The sequence below is a fragment of the Coturnix japonica genome, chromosome 1 (assembly GCF_001577835.2).
Source record: "Coturnix japonica isolate 7356 chromosome 1, Coturnix japonica 2.1, whole genome shotgun sequence".
In the NCBI taxonomy this organism is placed as follows: Eukaryota; Metazoa; Chordata; class Aves; order Galliformes; family Phasianidae; genus Coturnix; species Coturnix japonica.
This window is the reverse complement of record NC_029516.1, coordinates 132,370,178-132,395,029: the sequence shown is the minus strand read 5'-3', so window position 1 is coordinate 132,395,029 and position 24,852 is coordinate 132,370,178. Positions and strand designations below refer to the sequence as shown.

The 24,852-nt window shown below is 36.8% G+C and overlaps 1 protein-coding gene across 1 annotated transcript in view; it reads left to right on the top strand.

Annotated features, from left to right (window-relative positions):
• GPC6 (glypican 6) overlaps window positions 1–24,852 on the top strand; it is a 697,205-nt gene that overhangs the window by 203,786 nt on the left and 468,567 nt on the right. Inside the window, exon 2 of the mRNA XM_015851542.2 lies at window positions 4,396–4,554. Coding sequence (XP_015707028.1) covers window positions 4,396–4,554 — 159 coding nt within the window. The remainder of the gene's footprint in view (window positions 1–4,395; window positions 4,555–24,852) is intronic.

Here is a 24,852-nt window from a genome sequence, read left to right as displayed (position 1 = left end):
AAATCTATTACAGTGAGGGTGGTGAGGCACTGGAACAGGTTACCCAGTGATGTGGTTGATGCCTCGTCCCTGGAGACTTTCAAGGCAAGGCTGATCAGGTCCTGGGCAATCCAATCTAGCTGTGGATGTCCCTATTCATTGCAGGGCAGTTGGACTTGATGGCTTTCAGAGGTCCTTCCAACTCTAAGGATTCTATGTTTCTGTAGACAAAACAATATCTTTACATGGTAAGATGTGTCTTTCTCCTCCTCTCTTTTCCTTTCCTATATGATTAGGATAGAAACTATAAAATATTGACTGCCTCAGAAAGAACTGTGGCTTACGTAGCATGCAATATATATTAATATAAAATATGTTTTATTAAATGTTTTATCACACTTCAAAGAAACATTGTAGCACAAATACCAAATTCACTTGCAAATCTTGTCAATTTGGATCATGTGAGGACAGGTGTGAGATTACACTATTAATAAAACTGAAATTGAATACTGAATACCAGATGATGAATTTCAGGTTGGAAATTGATTTGATTTATATAACACAGGACAAAAAAAGAGGTATGTTGGTCACTACCATTAGTTGGAAATGGTAGTTAGAAGAGTTGTGGTAGGTTGCTGGTAATTACTGAGTTTGTACTTGTTTAGTCTAAAAAATTGCAGGTAGCTACATTCTGTCACAAATAGCGATGAGACGCAATTCACCACAGGGAAAGCCTAGTCAGCTATGTCCAGTGCCACTTGAGCTATCAAAATCTTTGCTAAAATCAGCATGTGTTTTTAGACCATATCAAGTTTCCCTGGGCAAGAATTGGTACGTTAACTGTGAGCACACACACAGCCTGCAAACTACCTCATGTGGGTAAATACACAAGTGAGAGATAACACTCCTTGCAGAGTAACAGAACAATATATTACAAAACACAAATGTCAAATGATCCTGCTCAGGAAAACAGAGGAAACACAACTGAATATATCCTGCAGAGTTATTTCCAGTTCAAGCAGATTCTATCATGGATGTGCACAAAATAAGGAGAGAAAAAAAAAAAAAAAATACAATTTAGAACTACATTTGTTCTACATTTGTTTTGAGAAAATCCGGACTGCTTTTATCTTCCAAGGAATTATTGTCTGTTCTAACAAAAGTTTGGTGTTTAAGAATCACAGAACGGCAGAGGCTGGAAAGGACCATAAGATGATAGAGTCCTGCCCTGCTAAAGCAAGTTCCATACAGTAGGTCGCAGAGGTAGGTGTTCAGATGGCTCTTGGATATCTCCATAGAAAGAGACTCCACAACTTCTCTGGGCAGCCTACTCCAGTGTTCCATAACCCTTAGCATAAAATTCTTCTGCATGTTAGTACAGAACTTCATCTGTACAAGTTTTAGGCCTGTTCTCTTTGTCCTATTGCTAACTTACTATGTTTAGTAAGAATAAAAAACAATAAACAAAATAATAATCACTGCTTTTAAAAAGCAAATTAGGGTTATTCATACAGGAAGGGTAAATTGTCAGTGAGTTTCCACTCATTGTTCCAGGAAAGGCCCAAGATTGTCAGTCTTTGGAGCCTGCAGCCACTCATGATCAGTAAAAGCATGACAAAGCTTATGAGCCTCAAATTCTAAAGACTTCTTTGTTTAGTTCACTTGAACATCTCAGACTGATCAGAGGGCAAATATTCCATTGCCACAGAGCAAAGGTAATTGTGTTTACTTTATCTGTAATCTGACCCGAGCCTTTCGTGCCAGAAATAGGAGGAGGAAAAAAGTGATCTTGAAACAGAATATAAAGAGTAGCATGATAATTTTTGTTACTATTTCTTTACAAGAAAATTCAGTGAGAAGAATTAGAAATGTTGTTGTTTTTTTTGTTTTGTTTTGTTTTGTTTTGTTTTAAAAAGGTGATTATAAATTAGCAAATTATGATGAAGGCAGATAGTTAGTATAGATGATTTGATGTGTGATAACACATTATTAGGAGAGGAAAGCAGGACACCAAGAGAAGCAGGAATGTCCTTGGCTGTAAGTAAGCACTGCTCAGCAACAACCAAAACATCACTGTGATCAACATTATTCTCATCCTAAATCCAAAACACAGAGCCATACCAGGTACTAGAAGGAAATTAGACCTATTCTAGTTGAAATCATAACAACTTTTCTCGAAAACCTAGACCTACATCTGTTAGCCAGTAAGCACAGTGCCTTGATGATGAGCAAGTAGTAGTCTGGCAGTTCTGGAAAACAGAGAGCCAGATGGAAAAGAAAAAATTAATGGAAAATGAATAGAGGAAATAAAGCTGAAATTTATTAAAATTCATGACTGCAGTAACACTAAAGGATATTGTCATTGCAGAAAGTGTGAACTACCACTGTGGCTATAACTGGAAGAGCACATTTTTCCAGTGCTTCCCTAGAAAAGCTACTGGGTACATGTAGGAAGGGGGGGAGTCAGATGTATGGGTAAGAGTATTTTTGTTTTGTTTAATCAAGCATATAACACTCTTTCCAAAGACGCCATATTTTAGCTTTCCTTGTGCTTCTGATATCTAACAAAATCTCAGAACACTGTTTTTATTAAAAGAAAACTTACTGTGTCTTCATAAGCTGTCTCCCTTGTTGTTACCTGTTGAATAATTTCTGTTTAATGTGACAGTGACATAGAGTCTAAACAAAGCATTATTTATTTATTTATTTATTTGTTTGCCACTATCTTTTATGTTTAACAGCAGTTGACTCATGTATTATTTCTGGCTTAGATGTGTGACCTAGGGAATGGAGAAGAATTGTGTTATTGCATTGGGAGAGCATTACAGGAAATAATCTTTGCAATATTTTGATGGTCACAGAGAATCTTTTTTTTATATAACGGTTCTTTTGCACATGACTGGGACCTGAAGGTAGTACTACAGACCAGCAACTGTTAATAAAATGATCCTTCCCAAAGATGCATAGATGTGAGATTTTTAAAAAGTCTCAAGACTGCTAGGAGTCTCTTAGCATTATAGTCTGTATCTTACAAACTATTGCAGAAAAACAAAAGTCAGGGGAGATGGGTCAAGGTTCAGGAATGACTGAGTTTCGAGCCAAAAGACATAATTCAGAATCTAAAATAAAAATTTAAATAAAGTGACAGCAAACTCAAAACAATGTTTATTCGAAGCATGTACAAACCTTTTTTGATGTTGTTTTCAAAATGACGCAGCAGCTAAATGTATTGCACCCCAGGGAAGTATAAACCTCAGGGTCTGATTCTCTGTGCTACATAATAACAATGGTGAACACTAGCCTTAAAGTAGATATAAATTGCATTTAAATCTTCTTTATGGCTCAGCAGTGATACAAAGGAGCCTTGATATAAATGAGAATCAGTCCCCCATATTTATTTAACCCCTGGGCTTTGTATATCATTTTGTTTGCACCTCTAAGAGATTTGCAGAGGGATTTTTAATCAAGATTTGGTGTACAGAAAGCTAAATGTTTTCATTGCTTTACAAGTAGCTTTAATCATACAGGCAGATCATTCTTTTTATTTCTCAAGAGGGAATGGTAGAATTTCTTACCTTTGCACAAACTGAGCTAAATGTTTCTGACACCCTAGTACAGTGTCAATTGGAAATTCACATTTCATGTAATAACAGACCATTTTAATTTCATGAGCTAAAGAATTGGTTTCCACTTGCAGATTGTACTGAAGAAAGCAATATTGTCAGAAGAACTGGCACAGTGCTTCAAGAGATAAATCTTTTGAATTAAATAAGAAGCTTTCATTACCTTTTACACTGCATTTCTGTATAACATAAGCATTAATTAAACTCTTCATAGCTTTCTCCCATTCAGTGGAGCATTTGCAGGGTCTGACAAGGAATGCAGTCCAAGAAAATATGTGGCACCCAAACACAATCATTAAAATACAGACACTCAAGCAGAAGGAAAGCAAGAGGAAAAAGGGAGAATGTTTTGGTGCAGCTGGGCAAGCAGAACCTATCTACAGAAATACGTAATTTATGATTCTTTGGTAGCAAGAAAGCTCTAAAGTCTTGTAGTAGGTCATCTCATTAAGTATTTCTCCAGACATTCTGAATAAAAACCAAGAAATTGTCTTAGGATTTTTAATTACACATTTGCTTATGTAGAAGTTTCTTCAGTTCAGGAATTATTTTCATTGTGAGATATTTCTGAAGCATCAGAGCAGCTCTGCAAATGTACCTCTCCAGCTCTGTGGGGAGAGCCCAGATATGGCAAAATTGTTTATTAGGAACAAATTGTTCCCAATGAGTGTTGAAACCTTAAAGATATCCTTATGTAGGCCACATTCCTGAAGTGAAGGGATATGTATATTGAGTTCTGTTGTGTTTTCTTCTGTGTTAAAATATTTCTAATGCCTTTTTCTTGCAATTCCAGGGGAACATTTGAGAATCTGCCCTCAGGAATATACATGCTGCACCTCAGAAATGGAGGACAAGTTAAGCCAGCAGAGCAAACTGGAGTTTGAAAACTTGGTGGAGGAGACAAGTCACTTTGTACGCACCACTTTTGTCTCCCGGCACAAGAAGTTTGATGGTAGGCTGGCTGTAATTTACTTATTTTCAAGGTTATGGGATTTTAAAAGTTCGTGATCCAGAATGAATTTCAATGCACTTTTCTTTACAATTAGGTATCACATTTGCAGTTGTCAGTTTGGCTAAGATAAGGGTTAAGTTATAGCTGGCTTGCTTATCAGCCTTATGAGTATTGCCTTTAATTACAATAATATAAAGGATTGGATTGTTAAGTGCCTGTAGGCTTGGCTAATGTTGAAAAAAAGATTAGATATGTGTAGGGAGGTTTATAATTTTTGTCTCCTGATTTCAAATGCAAAATTTAAGGTTGCAATTATGTTCACTGTTGCATGATGAACAGTGGATCTCTCGTGATTTTTTTTATTGGAAAGCAGTGTTTTAGTACTGTGACTTTTTGTATCTTTATGACTTCAGTGTTTTCCTACATGATATTCTTTAGTTATGTACAGCCTTGTAGAGTACTTCTGGGGCTTCTAAACAGACAGGCCTCAATTGCATTTGAGAGGTACTTTCATGCAAGCCACTCCAGATGCATTAAACACTTTATTTTTATTTTTTTTTAAACCTGGAAGGAATTGACAAAGACAGTTTTCAGGTTTTATTTATTTCTAATCAGTTTTGTCTGGTCCTCAGCTTTTTAAGATTCTTGTAAACTTAAGAGTTTCTTGTCACAATTTACTAAACATTTGTCTTTAAGAATGAATTGTTTTTGTGGATGTATCCATATTTGAAAGGCACAGCTTATTAGTCTTTTCTTATAAACTGCACATTAATAAAGAGCAAAAGAGCTTCTGAATATTCAGTCATATCTTTATGAAATAAATATGTATGTGTTGAATGTGTCTTTGAGAATTTCTGTATACGAATAGATAGAAACAACTCTGGCACTGAGAGGTGTAAATCATAGTTTCAAAAAGTAAGAAGAGCTGTTTCCTTGCATGGAGGTAGAAAACCTACAAACAGGTCCTGTAAAGCTGAAAAAGAAACAACCACCCAGCTAATGGGATGCATACACATATGTAGAAGAACAGTGGAAATGTTATTCTTGGAGTAGGAAGATTACGTAGAAATTTTGAGATTACATTCCAAAAAAGAAGTGAATATGTCCCTCAGTCTGTGGAGCCGTTCTGGATTTTCCTTTTATCCTATTAAAGATGATGATTTTTCTAATATTGATTATCTCAATATGACACACAAAGGAACACAAGTTATAAAAGGAAGGAACAGGAAATGTATAGCATGAGGAAGTCCTAGAAGACCAAAGCAAATGCTAGTATAGTTTAGAATATGTTCCTAGTTTTTAGAAGGACTTAGAGTGGATGGCTTTGCAGTGTCCTGCACTGTGATGCCTTCCATTTTTTTTTTATGTGAAGCTTGATCTTTTGCGTCCTAAATTTTCAAAACTTCAGTTGTCCTTGAAGGAATTAAAAAAAAAAAAAAAAAAAAAAAAAAAAAGAAAGAAAGAAAGAAAAATCTAGTGGTTGTGAACATCGTAAAAAGAAGTCTGTGAGCAGAACAGATGTTTGAAAACATCAGCAGCATTTGGAGGGCTTTCCTGTTTTCTAGAAGGAAAGCAAGTAGATCACTGATGTTTAGTGAACAGTGCATTTTAATGAAAATGCTGGCCTTGTTCAGAGCAGAGTTTAGGTGTTGTATTATTAATTTTTAGGCAATGTGTGGCATTTTTGTTTTACTTAAAAACACTTAGCACTCTTAAGCATGCAACTTAAACACGCAATGGCTTTTTCCGTAACTTGAAATACTTTGAAACTGTTGTCTTATTGATGATAGGTTACATAGATCAAAGCTTTTGACCTGTTATAACTTTGTATATTGAGGGTTTTTATTGATCTGCTTTATAGTAATTGGATTAAAAAGCTATGTGGCCTATTGTACATTTTTAGATGTAATTTGCAATGTTAAGGCTCAATATTATCAAAGGACATTTGAATTTTCTGTATAGTTTTGGTATTTTAATTATATATTTGGTATTTTACTTATAAAACTATATAAAATTTGTTCACTTATATGGAAAAACTACTCAGTCATTCTAGGGGACAAACACAATTATGGAAAAATGCATTTATCTAATTGGTTGTCTTTCAGGATAAAAAACAATTAGACATTTTTCAATTTAAAATGGTATGACACTTTTTCATGTGATGAAATTATTAAGTTGTAACTTAACTTTTATATTTTAGTTCTTAAGATCACCTCTTCTTGCTTTATTTTAATTAGGTAGTTTAATTGCACAAAGAATTTTTGATGTATGAATTTGCCTTTTAATGTTAGTGTACCACAAATAATAAATACAGTAGCAAATTTAAGCAATACCAGAATATATGAGCATATAAGAAACACTGAGAAAGGGGGCATATTGTGATTGCTCCCTGGAGGAGTTACTCTGAACAAGTTTCCTTTCAGCCTGTATGTTTGTGCAGACATTTGTGTCATTTTGTAAACTCTTAAAATTGATGTGGAAGTTCTTATTGATTTTTGATATTCTGCTGTACTAGGCATGTCTTATGATAATAATAATTTTTTACAGCATTAGTCTTTGTAACAGTGTATGAACTCTACAATGAATTCTGATCTGATCTTTGTGTGTTTTGCTTCTCTCATCTTGCAGTAGTTTGGATTCTCTATCATTTATTTTCATCTCTCATTCATAAACTTAAGTACCAGTTAGATGATTTTCTGATTTCTGTTTTGAGAGCTAATCTAAGGTCTGTTTTCCCTTCCAGGGTTTTGCCCCTGATTACTATTCATGCTCTAATTTTCATCAATGAAATTCATTCTACCATAGCATAACGATTGCCTCCTTAGCCTCAGGTCATTCACATAATCTTACACAAAATCACAGCATGCCTGAGATGTGAAGCCATCTCTGGTGGTGGTCTAATCAGTGTGCCCCAAGGTCAGCCTGCAGATTGCCCAGAACCATGACCAAATGGCTTTTGAATATCTCCAAGGATAGAGACTCCACATACCCTCTGGCAACCTGTGTCAGTGCGTAGTCACCCTCACAACAAAAATATATGTCCAGATGAATTTATTTTTTTAATTAACTTGATATTTTAATTCTGGTTTTAACTTCATGCCCATTCTTTCTTGTCCTGTTTCTGGGCTCTTCTGATCTCTCTCTTTACTCCCTCGCAAGCAATTTATAGACATTAATAAAATCCTCCCAAGTCTTCTCTTCTGTAGACTGTACAGTTCAGTTCTCAGCCTTTCCTCTTATGTGACATTATCCATTCTGTAATAACCTTACTGGACTACTACTGGACTTGTGTTGAGATATCCACGTCTCTCTTGTACTGCAAATCCTGAACTGTACTGTGCACTCCAAGCATCACCTCACCTGCTGAGTAGAATAGAAGGTCCTAAATATCATTTCTAGGTCACTTTCTTTATTTCATTTTGCCTGAAGTACAGTATTTTCCAAATATCTCTAATAACTAACATCTGGAATAACAGTATACAAGAAAAGCTAAAAAATGAAATAATTTACAGAGAACTTTAGAAACTATTAAATGTTTTGGAACAAGTTACATGCTTTTCATTTTAGATAGAAATTAGTTCTTGCAGCCTAAAGCCCTGAATGATATTATTCACTTCTTACTTATTTGAAAGAAACAATTATAAGGAAATGTTACTGTGGTGGGACTTCCAATTGCTCCACTCCTCCAGATCCATTTTGTTTTCTGTGTGTTTAAATCCTTATATTGTGTGGTTTTGAAATATCTGGTAGACAAAGATCCGACAGTAGTATTTCTCATTTGTTTTGTATATCCTAAGTGATTCCTCACGAATGTGCAGAACTTCTTTACGCTGAGGGTGATGGATCACTGGAACAGGCTGCCCAGAGGGGTTGTGGAGTCTTCTCCTCTGGAGATATTCAAGACCTGCCTGGACGCCTACCTATGTCACCTGGTGTAGGGAACCTGCTTTGGCAGGGGGGGTTGGAATCAATGATCTCTGGAGGTCACTTCCAACCCCTATGATTCTGTGATCAATATGAATTAGTATAAGTCACCTCATTACATGATACCCACTGACACTTTTTTCTTGGCTGAGCCAAATGCACATATCTGTATCTGAGGTTAATCTGTATTGTCCATGTCTGCATATTCACCATGGCACTGCCTTATTGCATAGTCATTTACAAACATTCATTATGCGGAATTTCACTGTTGGGTGAAAGAGGATCCAGAGAATCTTCTCCTGATTTTTTTTTCTAATAAAGCCTTGAAATTATAAAAATTCCTATAAAATAGTGAGTGATCAATTATCTGAGAAGTAGGAGATACAAAACCCTTCCAAATTCTAGGAAAGAAAACAAACACACAAGCACACATTCATACAGACAGGAAATACACAGGAAGTGAGGAATGATAGCAGATTTTTTGTCTAACTATAGTCTGTGAGTAGTACTAATTCAAATAAGCAGACATTAAATGATCAGCTGTTTCCTCTTCCTAGCACTAGACAAGCAATCATTCTCTAATTCTTAGGCCCCCACTGCATACCTCAAAGCAGCTTAATATATATTATGCTCCCAGTGTAGTTATAATAGCATCATCTTATTATCAACAATTCCTTTGCATATTGGCGTTGCTGAGCAGCTGTTTCACAGACAAGCCAGTTCTTTTAAGAACTGCTCCATCAGCAGCCCAAACCAGCCCTACCGGAAGGTTTTGACATGAATGTTAATGAGGAGACAAGTATCTGTTCAGTGACATTTTCTCGCTAATCCTTTGAATAACTACAGGAAAATTATAGAAAATAAGATTATTTAAGCTTAATTGATCTGACCCTGATAAAAGAGAGACTGTCTCCTCATTCTCATTTAAAAAGGATTAGGAATCTTGGCAATGGACTTAAAAATGAGAAAATGTGTAAGAATAGCCGTCATGAACTTGAATGGTTATAGATAGCCTTCAGCAGAATCTATGAGGCATGATGCCACGGAAGGAAAATAACTTAAATAGCTTAAGAGCTAATCTGCATCTGCATTGATCTATCTCACAGGGGGTATCATTTCCCAGTCTTTACTTTTTCTTTCCCTCCCTATCAAGGGAAAACAGCAAAACATACCCATTAGTGCTACATTTATTTCTCTGTCATTATCAGAATTTGCGCTGTAAATTAAAGTGGGAAAAATAAATAAATAAATAAATAAATTTAAAAGAATACCTGCAAGAATAGAAATGCCAGACCAGTTTGGGCTTGTCCTCATGCCTGAAGCCTCAACGATGCTCACGGTCTTCAGCAGAAGTGTGTGAAGTGAGCCGGTCTCCACTTGTACACCATTGCTGTTGTGGAGTGCAAGTAAAGCATGGACTTTCAGAAGGATATATATAGATTTTTTCATGATTTTTTTGCATTGGAAGAATGTGTTTTGTGGTTGTGTTTTGTTGTTTTTTTTGTTGTTTTGGGTTTGTTTGTTTGTTTGTTTGGGTTTTTTTGTGTTTTTTTTTTTTTTTTTAGATAATCAAAAAGGTCTGTTTTTTCCCCTTAGCTATTTGAAATTCAGGAGGCATCTAAGGAGTGTGGGAACATCAAATAGATATATCACTGTCTACAGAGATTATGTACATACCCATACTATTCTAGTGCAGCAGTGATATCAGGCATTTTGTTTTATAGTTCTGGACAAAACATTGATGTTTGTTTTCTATACATTACACAAGTTCAGTGTTACTTTGCAATATGTTTCCCATTAAATGCTACACCCATTTTGGGACAACTGGGTTTTTAAAAACTCTACAACTGTTAGGCTGCCACAGAGTAAGCAGGCCATAATTTCCATATAACTCATCCTGTCTTTTAACATACTATGCAACTTATGCACTTCCCAAACTACAAGACTTAAAGTTAAAAGCCCAAAAAACAGCAACATTTGCTGGCTTGTAGCATGTAATTGTTTACAAACCTTTGTAGGAGACCTGGTTCAAGTTTCTAAATTTTATGGAGAATCCTGATAAAAGAACCTTTCATGTATTTGACAGGGAACATTCATTTAAACATATTATTATTTAGACCTGATCTGATCCTATCAGAGCTGATAACAGTATCTGTGTTGTTTACAAATATTTTAGAATCTAATTCTTCTGATTTGCACTGATACTATGGTTTAACATTATTTTTTATTTTGTGGTAAAAATTACCTATAAACGATGTTTATTTGAGATCAAAATAAATTATGTTAAAAAGTCAGCTGAAAGGTGAGAGACAAGGGAATCTTGGAAAGGAAGGATTTCCTTTAAAAGTAGTAGGAAGAAGTAGTAAGAACAGTCTCCTGCCCGGGGCGTAAGCCTGGGGTGTATAGCATGGTCAGCTGCCATGCTGGAAGGCAATACCATAGAAACTGCTGTCTTCTGCACACTCCTGCAGCCATTTACAATGGCTTGCTCTCCCTGCTTTTCTGCAACTTCATGTGCTAAGTGCAGCTCATCAGTGGAGCATGTAATCCTCCATCCAGCTGCATCAGATTTATGAAGCTACAAGGACAAGCTGCTGTACTGTGCTGAAACATGTGGATGCTGTCTACTCTTAGAATGATCCAATTTGAAAGCATGCTGTCCATGTATAGCCAAACCTAAGCATTCATTGAGAGGCCAAGGACTTAGCATTTTTTTCTACTAAACAGAAAGCAGAATTCAATTTGCTGAATATTAGAAGCCCACATTGTAGTCAACAGGGAATTGTAGATGCAAATCACTCAGAACTGAGGTTTACTCCTTAAATAAATCTGAAAAAGTCTCTTCACTAAGTGCTCATTTTGGTATTGATCAGAGAGGGCATATAGATCATGCACAGATACCTATACAGTAAGGGTAAACATCTGCTCGTATGAATTCCATTCTGATGAATGTAACAGAATAGTGAAACATCTAAAATATTTTTGAGACTCTCTTTATTTCTTTTGAATGTGGTTATACTCTTCCTATTTTATATACCATTTTGTGGAAAAAAGATACTTTAAATATTGAGGCAATTAAGCACTATGGTCGTGAGCTATTGTCTTTTGCTGGTTGGGAAAAAAAAAAACAAAAAAAAACACCACAAATTCAAATGGCATTCACTTTTTACTTTAAGCTTTGAATACAGTGTGTTTTTAACATTTTAAAAAGGAAATTGTTTTCTTATTTAAGTTTCCAAGCCACAAAAATACCAGCCCATTAGTAAAATTAGTGACTCATGAGATAATAAAGAACTCTGTCTCAAGTTCATAACACTGATGTCAGACATCAGTGCTCAGACAATCAGCCATCAGAGTCTCTGTTACCCATCCCTGATTCAGGTAACAGCTCAGACAGTCAGTTTTCACCCGACACACAGTAAGGACAAAACCATTCAGTAAGAAATGAAAAATGTGGACTGTAAATAACAACCAAGCTTTGAAACAGAGGTAGTTACACATAGATCAGCACCCTAGATAATAGAAACTGTAGCCTTGCCAGCAAGGGTCCCCAACCCTCATTAAAAGCAGAAATACTGTTTCTGAAATGAATGCCTTGAGTGTAATTCACTGGCATTGTTGTCCTTTGGCCGCAAATCTCTTGTTAATTTTTTCACCTGTGGTATCATGAGAGCACAAAAATATATTCCCTATATCTGAGTTAGGAGACATCAACACACAGCTAAAAGGCTATCCTTGCTGTTGAAGAGCTAAACTTGCAGTTAAAAGATTAGACATATGTTAAGACTGAAGGAGGTGAAAACAGCTCATGTCAGTAGCGTAGGCTATTTTGAGTCAATAAAATCTCAGCAAGCCAAATATATATATATAAAGCGAAAAAAAAAAAAAAAAAAAAAAGCAGCAGGAGATAGTATTTGAGTTCTAACTTCAGGGAGTGGGTACAAAGCCATGTGATTTGATTTTTACTCAGATAAGAGCATCTTGGCTACACAGTACTTACACCATACTGAGGAGATTCTCTTCTTAGGTAATTTTTCCTTTTTCTCACATTGAAGTATTTTCATAGGGGCAAGCAGTTTAAGGAAGGTGTCAACTTATAAATCCTCATATAAAAGCTGAATCAAAGTTTGGCAGGGCCATGGAAGCATTACTGGAAGACAAATTAATCTCTGCTTTCTATGAACTAGCTTCTGAAGCATGTGAGATGTCAAGAAGGGAAAATGTTGCAAATGATCAAGGCAAAAGGCGTTGATACATGTGAATGAATACAAACTACATTTGCTGTATTCTCAGAAAGGGTTAATTAGGCACATGATTACTATTTTGTTTTGTTACTTAAAACAAAGCAAAATAAACTGTAAACAATAGTTTTAAGAAAACACCATTCAATAATGCCACAAATCAAGAAGTAAGACTTAAGGCTTAAAAAACATATTCCCTGTAAAAACAAATAAATTAATAAATAAAAAGCCATACAGAGTTAGTACTACAATTCAGTCATTTAAGGTATTTTGAAGGATTTGAAATGGATGGTGAAGGTTATTTTACAGTGAAAACTATTTGCATTTTAGAGAGGAAACACTTTCATAAACTTCTGGAATTCTCTTTTTTATTGCACAATGAGATGCTACGATTTTGTGAAATGTGTCAGCAGTATTAGATTTTCATTTTTAATTTTACAGGTTTCTAATATTAACCTTTCTTTTTTTTTTACTTCAGTTTTATAAGGAAATGTCAAATGCTCTCAGGAAATTACTGTTACCAATCTTGGAGCTGAAAGATAGAAACTCTCTGTCTAGTAATGCAGTCAATGGGAATTGTGACATTTCAGACAGAGGAAAGATGTTCTTAAATTAAACAACATTATCAGCTGCTCCCAGCTATACAGCACACCCCCTACCACATGTGGCAGTTTTCTGTGTCAATGTGGAGTGTAAATGCCATCTTTGAAGCATCACAGTGTCACAGAAAACAGTTTAAAGAAATGGAGAAATGTTTGATGCTATTAACAGCTGTCTGAACAAGCTAGCAGGGAATAACCAATATCACACATTCCTGTTTCTATTATACTGTGTGGGATTTATTTTTGGAATATCATTAATAAATGGAAATCTTCCGACACATTCCTTCTTAACTACACTTTCAATGTTAGCCATAATTTTGTCGCTACTTATCATTAAGCCATTATAAAGATTCAGTTTTATTGGTTGTATCGACTTGAAGAATTTATTTAGGAGATATGCAGTCACACTTTAAATATCAATCAATCCATGTGTATACTACACTCATTAAAATTTGTATAAATAGAGATATCTTCAGATTCCAATATGTGGATTTAAGCAAATTCATATTTTGTGAGAGGTTTTGTGCAGGCTGAAGTTATTTACCAAAGGAAAGAGATTAGACTTTTTCAGCAGTGCATTTCCATGGGGCTAGGGTAAACAGCCACAGCTGAAGCATAGGAAGTTCAGCACAAATGTGCATAAGAACTTCTTCACAGTGAGGGTGACAGAGCACTGGAACAGGAGACGCACCTGGATGCCTATCTGTGCAATCTAGTCTAGGGAGCCTGCTTTGGTAGCAGAGGTTGGACTCAAGGTCCCTTCCAGTCCCTGCAATTATGCAATTCTGTGATTTTTACTTTGGTATATTGGTTCAACATCCCATTGCCAGCCTAGCTGCTCCAGTAAGCTCTGAGGTCACAAAGTTACAGATGTAATAAAGTTCTCTACAGAATAGGAATAACTATATGGCAGCTTCTCTGTTAAATAAAAATAAGATGTTAAACATCAAATTTTCATTAAGTAAATTCACTTTAAGGGTTTATACAACTTTTTCATTGGAAATAACACTGCACCAGATATTTTAACCTCCAGTTGATATCCATAGCGTACCTCTCCCTGAATAACTACGGGCATATCTTCATTATTTTTCACACTTCCCCACAACTAATGTATATATGTGATTATTGGAGTATGGCTTGCATTATTAAATCTGTACCATCTTGTAAAAATACTTCTTTTCTTACCTAAATAAAGTATGAAAATATCGGAGATCTTAGAAAAGTAAAGTGGAAACAGATAGTGTTTACAAATGGACTGTGTAATAATGCTTCATGTTGAAAGAAGCTATTGCAAGCCTGAGAAATCTGACTGTACCCAAATTCTGTTATTGTCTGATTTTACAGATACCTTAAAAAAGGAAAAAACAAACAAACATAGAATGGCTTGGATTGGAAGGGATCTTAAAATCTGCCTTGTCCCAACCCCCTGCTGTGGGCAGGGGATACCATCCGTCAGGTCAGGCTGCCCAAGGCTCCATCCAGCTTGATCTTGAACACCTCCAGGCACCTAAAACTTTTCTAGGTAACCTACTCCAGTGCCTTACTAGTCTCTGAATAAAGATTTTCCCTCTAACATCTAACCTAAATCTCCCTTCTTTTAGTTTAAAACTGTTCCCCCTTGTCCTATTACTATCAGACTGTGTTAAAAGTCAGTCTCCCTCCTGTTTATAAGCTCCCTTTAAATACTGAAAGGCTGCAATGAGATCTCCCTGGAGCCTTCACCAAGCTGAACAAGCACAGCTCACCCAGCTTTTCTTCATACGAGAGTTTCTCCAGCCCTAGTTCAAAGTAATAATTGATCAGTTCTAACAGCAGAGCCAGGGAGACAATACTACTCTCGGCAAGATAATAAAATATTTAACTGTTCACAGGGTAGCCTGAAAGCATAGGGAGTTTCTGGCATCTTACATTCCCTTCCATAATTAGGCTATTATTTTTTTTTTCCTGCTTTCTTTCACATGCAAAGAAACCCATGACTGTGTGAAAATAAGATCCTGTGATAAAATTGCAAAACTGAATGAAATACAATGTAGCAACGTAATGAGCCTCACTAAAAATAGAATTATAATGGTTCAGGTTTCCAGACAATGAAACCAAAAACTGCCTCCTTTCCTAACATGTATTGATTAGAATGATCAAGCTCATATGCATTTGCCTAAATTTAAAATCCAATGTGTGAATAAATAAATTGTAATTTTGAGTAGTTGAGTACTAATTTGCTTACAAGTGTACAATGACTTTTAAATATACCAGTCCATGTTTGTTTTGGTAACAAAATGGGAAGCTAAATCTCAAAGATTAACTACTTAAAAGAAAAAAAAAAAGCCAGCCAGCAAAAGGTGCTTATAGGAAAAGAGGACAGTGGTATCCTGGGATATATTAGGAAGAATATTCCTGACATGTGGAATCAAACTCTATAACCATAACTAGGTTATAAAGCAAGTATGTATTTATTCAGAACTGGTCACATGGGGGATCACTCCTCCTATCATGTCCACTGATAGAGCGTTAGAAAGTTATAGAGCAAGCATATACATATTCAACAGATTTCCAAGAAATCATTAACATATTCATTGTTTTTCTGGGAACTCATTTACACGCTGTCCCTCCTACTGATGCATGCCCAGTCCATAGCGGGGCTCTTGCTCTGGTTGTCGTTGGGACAAAGTCAGAAGTCTTCCTCAGGTTGACTTTCCTTCTTTGACCCATCTCCTTCTCTCAATCCAGTCAAAACCAGTTTCTTTGGCTACCTTTCCCTTATGTTTGCCCAGCTCCATTGTCTTGACTACAGAAATGTCGACATGTCCCACTGGTCTTTTGATTTTCCCCAAAACCTAGGATACTTAACCTTCATGTGAAAGGCCCCTATTTACTTGATTCATAATTTCATTCCCAGCAAAATGGGGGAGCTGTTCCTCCAAATCTCTTCTGCCTTCTGCCCTGTTAAGGTAAAATCTGGAGTATTCTATCTATTTCTGGGCTCATCAGTTCAAGAAAGACAAGAAACTATGGAGAGAACCCAGCAGAGAGTGACAAAGGTGTTCAGAGGCCTAGAACATCTCCCTTATGAAGAAAGGCTAAGGGACATTGGTCATTTCAACCTGAAAAAGAAAAAAGCCAAAAGAGGGTCTTATCAACATGTACAAATATTTGAAGAAAGACTGTCAAGAGAACAGGCCCAGACTCTTTTCAGTAGTACCCAACAACAGATGAAGGGATCAAGGACCCAAACTCATTGGCATATTTTAACCTGGCAGATAGGTCAGTATCACACAGCTGTTCATTCATATCACCCAAGTAGCGTAAAGAAAAGAATTGGAAGAAAGTTAGAACTCATAGGTTGATACAAAAACCGCTTACTGAGACAGAAAAAGAAACAAAGATGTGATAATATATATAATATAATATATATTGTATATGATATATACAATACAATCACTTTCCACCTGTTCATTAACACCTCATAATCAGCAAAATAACAGCACAAAATCTCATCACCACCTAGGACCAGCCAATCCCAAACAATAACCACCATCCTTTCAACTTAGTAACCCCCCCCCCACACACAGACACACACAGCTGTATAGATTTCCATATGATATCACATGATATGGAATAACGCCTGGCCAGCTCCACCCCACTGTGTGCCACCATGCCGTAAGAGTGGTCTATTTCTCTTGAAATATTAAAGAGCTGCCTGGATGCAATCCTGTGTAATGTGCTGTAGGGTACTCTGCCTGAGCAGTAATGTTTTGGGTTAGATGACTTCTAGAGGTGCCTTTTAACAATTCTGCATCTTTTTAGATATGAGCCTCAGTTTGTTCTGTGTGCAGTTATGTGAAGGCTTATTATAAAGCCTTTGTGTGGAGATCAATTGCATTTTTATCTAATGCATGAAATGAAGTACGAGTCAAATTAACACTGTGCACATAATTTTCAAAAGTTTACTTTGGGATAAAGCTTTGTAACTCCATCTTTACTTGTGCTCATGTTATGATGTACATAGTTAACTGCTGACAGATGTGTTTCTCTGATGTCGTCTGGGTTTTTACTCATGGATAAGCAGGTTTTTCCTGAAAGTTTATCACAGCTGTACTGTGTCTGAATACTCTTTTTCTTTGAACAAGACATTATGCAACTCACACACGGGACCTGAGTGTTCTTAGGTATTGGTCATTTTTTTCCCCTTAAATCTCATTTTGTTACTGCAACCTTACATATCCTTCCATTTGAAACTGTCTTCATTAATACTATAATGTTGAGAGTTTAACAAGCCTTAACATGTTCAAGAATTTTAGATGCTGAAGCTTAAGATCAAGGTCACCTTACTGTGATGATAATGCATACCACCAGTCACTTTTAAACTAGCTATAAAACTTTAAGCTTGTTGAATTGGCAAAAAGGTCTGTAGATTCTTTTGATAAAAGGAAGGGGAGTACTGTTGTTTAACCCAGCAGGCAGCTAAGCATACACAGCTGGTCACTTGCTCCCCTGCAGTAAGATAGGGAAGAGGATTAGAAAAAGGTAAAATTCACAAGTTGAGATAAAAGCAATCTTATAGGGCAGAACAGAAAGGTAAAATAACAACTGTAATAATAGGATATGCCAAGCAGGTGGTGTGCAATGCAATTGCCCCCAAGAAGTAACTTCCCCCTTGCCTTCTCAGCCAAGTACTCCTTATTTTATCACTCAACGTGTCTTACGATAGGGGATATCTTTTTGTTCTGTTTGGGTCAACTGCCCTGGTTCTGTCCTCTCCCAGCTCCTTGTGCGCCCATAGCTCTTCATTGGCAGGGCAGCACAAGAAGCAGAAATGTACTTGGCTCTGTGTAAGCTCAGCAATATAATTAAAACACTGGTGTGTGATAGCATTATTTTCATTCTGAGTCCAAACCACAGCACCACACTGGCCCCTGTGAAGAAAATTATCCCAGCCTGAACCAGAGCAAGCAGGAAGGGTGAGCAAGAGAAACTGAAAAACTCAGCTGTCTAGCCATGTGTAACTCTTGGACATTAGGACAAGATAATGTCAAGAATGTGACAAAATTAAGAGATCTTAAGTTTTGAAAAGAAATAACTTGAAAATTCAGCACTTGAATTCAGTAACAGCACAAAAACATTGACGTACTAATGTAGATTTCAAACTCTTAAAAAAGGGCTATACTCTTCTCCTACTAGTGCCCCGCAACATAGCCTATTACAGACTTTATTTGGCTACACAGAAAGACTGCACACTATCAAATTCTCTAATAGACCATCTATGAACTAGTGCAGCAAGTTTTGCACCAGCTAAAAGGCTTCTTCTCAGCTTTTGTTTGCAAAACATGTGTGAGTTAATGGAGTATCACGTTTTTACAGTGCTAGGGCATTGACCTGAAATCTCTTAAGGTGATGGATCTAGGTTTCACTTTAATGTACTGTGCCTTACAAGGAAAACAGCTCACACTTTCTAATAAGATGATAGTGTTATTTGTTCATTAAATAATGAAGGTGAATGACAGCTTTTCTGTACCTCAGTTTTTACTATTTTTACATTACTGAGTTGTTTTTTTCATGGAGAGAAGTTATCTTCCAAATAAGTCACATTTCTTTGAGTAACTGTAGGAAATTCAAAGTTTACAATAACAAACATAATTTATATGACTGTAGGGGAGAAAATAATCTGGTTTTGCCTTCAATGCCATTTCAGAGGGAAATAGGGGAATGCTTTAGAAATAGCCCAAGTTTTTTATAATAATAATTCAATAGACCATATTTCATATCAGTAATTTCAGAGTCATTCTTTCACAAAGATAGAGAACTCTTATGATGATGTTGTCAATCTATCATGTTTAACTGTTTAACATAAATCATGCTTTTGGACTGTCAAGCATGTCTGTTAATATTGTTAGGGAAGATACAAAGAAAGGCTGAAAATGGATTAGAAATCAATTGATAAATGAGTTATTCTGAATATTTTCCACTGCAATATGTGCTATCAAAAAACAAAGAAGCAAACAAAAAAACACAGTTCCCTCTAGCCACAAAGAACTTCACACATATTATTCACAGGATGAAAAATATGCAAAAAATTGTTTTTCCATTTAAATTTCTTTTTTGTCCGTGTGACATTCTCAGACACTGTTTTCACCCCATGTATCTCAATTCTACTGCTTATATTTTCTCTTAAATACTTGTAATAAACAATCTTAATTTAATTAATGTTATGTAATTTCTCTGTCAGCTAAATAAATATGCATATCAGTTTAAAGATGATGAAGAAACTGAGGCACATGAGGACAATTTGAATTTCTTGGGGCCACTCAGTTCAGTAGCAACAGAACTGGAAACTGAACAAGGGCTTAGAATCATAGAATCATGTCAGTGGTTTATGGGCTGGTCCTGCCCAGTTCTGTGACTAGTGGGGCGGAGGGATTTCGCAAAATCCATGCCTCTAGGAAAGGGAAACAGGGGACCCCAAAATAATTAAAAACAGTGGCAACAATCTGATGACAAACAAACTAATTTACTAAATATCGTATTGGAATGCAAGATAATGCACTATAACACAATATAATTAGAACTGAAGCTAATAAATCAAATATAATGAGAGAGAGACTGTCCAAAAAGCTGAAGGCCTTACACTGATACTGAAGCAATGCATGCAGTCAGGACAGGCAGCGGTGAGGAGAGGTGAAGGAGAAGAGCACCGAGATGAAAAGACCAATCAGGTGACCTTGCCTGGAGTTCTATCTCTTCTCTGACTGACTGCAAAGTCCCCTGGGGAATGTAGTTCTCCTCTGGGCAGGTACTGTTCCAGAACTGGAACATTAACACTTTAACTTCCAGAGCACTACATGATGTTATGATGTGGATTACAAGTAACCAAAAATCATCAAATCATGGCCTGTGCTCCAGACCCCTCACCAGCTTTGTTGCCCTCCTTTGAACACGTTCCAGGGCCTCATTGTCTTTCTTGATGTGAGGGGCCCAAAACTGGGCACAGTACTTGAGATGTGGCCTCATCAGAGCTGAGTACGGGGGGACTATCACCTCTCTGCTCCTGCTGGCAACACTGTTTCTGATGCAAGCTGGGATGCCTTTGGCCTTCTTGGCCACCTGGGCACACTGTTGGCGCATGTTCAGCCGAGCATCAATCAACACCCCCAGATCCATTTCCTCCACACAGTCCTGCAGCCACTCCATCCCAAGCCTGTAGCGTTGACTGGGGTTGTTGTAGCTGAAGTGCAGGATGTGGCATTTGGTCTTGTTGAACCTCATCCCATTGGCTTCAGCCCATCTCTCCAGCCTGTCCAGATCCCTCTGTAGGGCCTTGCTACCCCCAGGCAGATCCACACTCCCAGCCAATTTGGTGTCATCTGCAATCTTACTGAGGGTGCACTCAATGCCCTCATCCAGGTCATCAATAAAGATATTGAAGAGGACAGGCCCCACTGTCCCCACCACCACTCTCTGAGCCTGGCCCTCCAGCCAGCTCCTTACCCAGCCAAGACTGTACCCGTCCAAGCCATGGGCTGCCAGCTTCTGTAATAGAATACTGTGGGAGACAGTGTCAAAGGCTTTGCTGAAGTCTAGGTAGACTACATCAACAGCCTTTCCCTCCTCCATCAGATGGGTCAATAGATCATAGAAGGAGATCAGGTTGGTCAAACAGGACCTGACCTTCATGAACCCATGCTGGCTTGGCCTGATCCCAGACTTGTCCCGCATATCCCTCAAGACAATCTACTCCATAACCATTGAGGTCAGGCTAACAGGCCTGCAGTTCCCCGGATCCTCCTTACAACCTTTCTTGTAAATGGGAGTCACACTGGCAAGCCTACTGTCTTCTGGGAATTTGTAGTGTAAAAGTACCCAGACCTGTACCCAACATGCAGAGAATGTATCACTCTGCAATAGAAGATTCTAATATTTTATTGTATCAGCCTTATAATGAAATTGATTTTCCCTTGCTGCAACATCACGTTGCACATTCACATTATGTTTATTACCCTCAGGTCTTTTTCCCAAGTCATCCCCACTGATTTTTCTTTTTTTCCTCTCTTTATCTTAAATGAATTCACTTATATTTCATTACTTACTGCCTATTTTTATTTTCAGTCACTACTGGCTTTTTGTCTTACCTCTGTATTAGAGATTGCAGAACCTCTCATTTTTGAAGCATATACAAATTTAATTAACAGGCTGTTCACCCCTTCTTTTAGATGATTAATTAATGATTCATTTGAGAAGAGCACACATTCTTTATCTGACACTAGCTCTTTCAGATATACTACTAACATAAATAATTGGACTGCTGAAATTCTGCCATACCCCCTCATCATTGATCTTCCAAAACAACAGCACTCTCATTGTATCAGATTTCTACTGCACAACTTCATGCCAGTTTCCCACAGCCGAAGCGGATCACTGCACCCCATTTATTTATCAAACAAAGGCTGCCTTTTTCTTTGGATTTGTTACCAAATTGTAGTAGACTTGTGGCTGTCTTAAATTCAGTGTTCATAAAATCACTTAAGGTTGACTGGCAATAAAGTTGCTTCTGTGAGTATTATTACTGAACTGTCTGCTGTCTGCCCCCCTGCATGTTGCACTGCCTATTAAATCTCTAAAACATTAGATAACTACTCATCCTTGATTTGTTCAATTTTCCTCCAAAATGAACAATAAATTAATTTTTACTTCAATAGAACTGGATTTTGTTTTTGTCTAGTAAATTGTCTCCAATGCACCATTCTGTAGTGACTAAATATAAATCATTAATATCAAATTTCAGAATTTAGCACTTCTTAGCTACTAAATAGAAGCCCTTGACTATACATTCTTTAGGTAGAAACTTTGAATATAATTTCCCTAAAAGATTTTTTTCAGTTCCCAAAGATTTTGTATTTGCGTTATTCCAGTGAAGAAGAATAGTTTTTAAAAAAAAAAAAAAGGAAAAAGAAAAAAAAGGCTTTTCATGTCATACCTAGCAGCGAACAACTGTTGAGTTCAGTGATGCCTACTTAGTTCTCCTGTAAAGGTTATATCTTATTCATAAAGATGCTGCCTTTTAGGCTGGCTACAGATGGCTTGCTGCTTTCTTCTGGCACATGCATGACTTCCAAAAGCAGCCTATAACTTTCAGGAGAGGAATAAAAATATCACCTAACAAGACATGCTCTTAGTAAAACTGTATTTTATGAAAGGTTCTAACTTTTACCCTTTCCTCCTTCTTTATGCCTTTGCTGTGCTATTTGTCTTCCAGGAAAGCATTCTGATATCACAGGTGTTGAAAGTGACAGAATTACTAAATGACTGCATTTGAATGACAAGTATAATCTTTGATAGAATTAACTGTTTCAATCAGTGTTTACTGAACATGATATAAATACTTGTGACTACTTACACAAAATATTGGCACACCCATATGAAACAAAACAAAGAAGCAAACAACAATCCCTTAAATAACTATTGCATGCCTTAGGACAAAATGTGAAACAAGAAATGAAAGCAGCCCTATTAGAAGTATTTAGTGAGAAAATATACAAGCAACAAATCTGTAAAAAGACCAGTACTCTACGTATTCAACTGATGACAAAATGATAGGATATTTCCAAATACTACAAATATGCTGAGGACCATGCCTTCTACTCTGAATGTATGGTGTGTGTAATTAGCCTAGCATCTGCCTGTACTGCACTGAACTCTGAGCTATCCAGTATCTTACAGCTCCACTCTGAGAGGACTGATGGAAATCAGGATATCATCTTCAGGCTTTTCTTTTGAAATACATCTGCAGAGAATACAGATTTATTTTTTTCTATATTCCTTATGCAGTTTGAAGATAGCTTATTAGCTAAGTGATTGATTCATGCTTTGACCTTTACTGTTCAGTAAGTGATCTTTTTTTTTTTTTTCCTTCCAAAGGCAGAGAGAAAAGTGCACGCCTAACAAGATAGCCCTGCCACATTTTCAAAACATGTTGTTACAAATTAAAAGAATAAAACCAGATATTTGAAAATGCTGTATATGAAATACAATACTAAGAATGTTGCTATTGAAAAAAATACTAATAGTAATTACTGCTAATATACCTTTCATGTGGCCTTGAAATATTTCTAAGATGTGTATTGTGTGTGCCCATATACCCTTGTATGTGAATAGATGTTGTCATTTACTCACAGAAAATTGCAGTAAACAGTGGTTTTAATCAGATGTCTTGTAAACTATATTTAGAACACTTGAATAACTTTGAAAACTCTCTGCTTAACACTCAGTGTTTACGTATTTCATATTTTATTTGTTTTCATGTGAAGGTTTGTTTCTAGATGTAGATGTCAACCCCTAAGACATGGAGGTATTTAAAAACTGAATATTTTTATTATTACCTGTTAAATTGTAAGTACAGTCTTGTAGTATATACTACTACATCCCTAAAAACTCCGCTCTGAAAAGAAAAAAAAAAGAAAGAAATAAAGAAAAATCAACGATGTGCTGAAGTGCAGCAGGTGCTGGTTGTGTCCTTTCAACATCAGTTTGGGGTTCAACAGCCTTGCAGGACTGAGATTGTCAGTTTGCAGGTGTTAAAATTAAAAGACTGTGAGGCCAGCTGCATTCAAGCACTGTGAGTGTTCACAGCAGGCATTCAAGGGCAAATCATGCTTGAACAACCTGATTGCCTTTCCAATAAAATGACTGGCTATCTCAATGAGAGAAGAGACATGGAAGTAATACACCTTGACTTTGGTAAGGCTTTTGTGCTGCCTCCCACAGTGTTCTCTTTTTGGTAGTTGATGTAGCCTGGACAGCCTAATCTGACTGCTATATGGGTAGAAAATTGCCTGGACTGTCATACTCAAAGGGCAGTGGTAGGTGATTTGATGCCTGGAGGTCAGTGCTGGGAACCTTATTGTCCAGTAGTATCATCTGTGATCTCTGTGGTAACACAGAACAGCTTCCCTTCCAAGTCACAAAATTAGGGAAGTTGCTAATGTGAGTAGTAACAGAAATTTGATCCAGAGGCTTATTGAGGGAAACTGGGATAAGTTTGAGGACTGAGTCAACAGGAACTTCATGAAGTTCAGTTAAGAGAAAGCAAATTCTGTGCCTACAGTTGACAGTCAATATGAAGGCTGGAAAGAAAATACATGACAAAAATCTTTACTGAAGGGTTGTAGTAGATTGCTAGGAATATAAACAGTGTGCTTTTTGCCTTACTGTTACAAACTTATGTACTGAGATATATATGAGGAGGATCATAGTCAGTGGAAAGAAGTTATAATCCTCCCTTGATGTTGATGGGTCCACAGACTGAACAAATTTTATGCATCCTCTTCAGCAGCAGTAGTATGTGTTACACAGAGTACATGAGAAATATTTTGTTTGATATGACAATATGGAGGAAAAGGAGGGCTCCAATAAGGTGTACAGACACAGAAGAGTTAGCCTTGTGTTGAAGGGTGGGTGTAAATTTTCTGTTTTACTTTGTCCTGTCTTCAGTGTTCTGTGTACACTTTGAACTCTCTGTTCTTGCTATCCTGAAGTTTCAT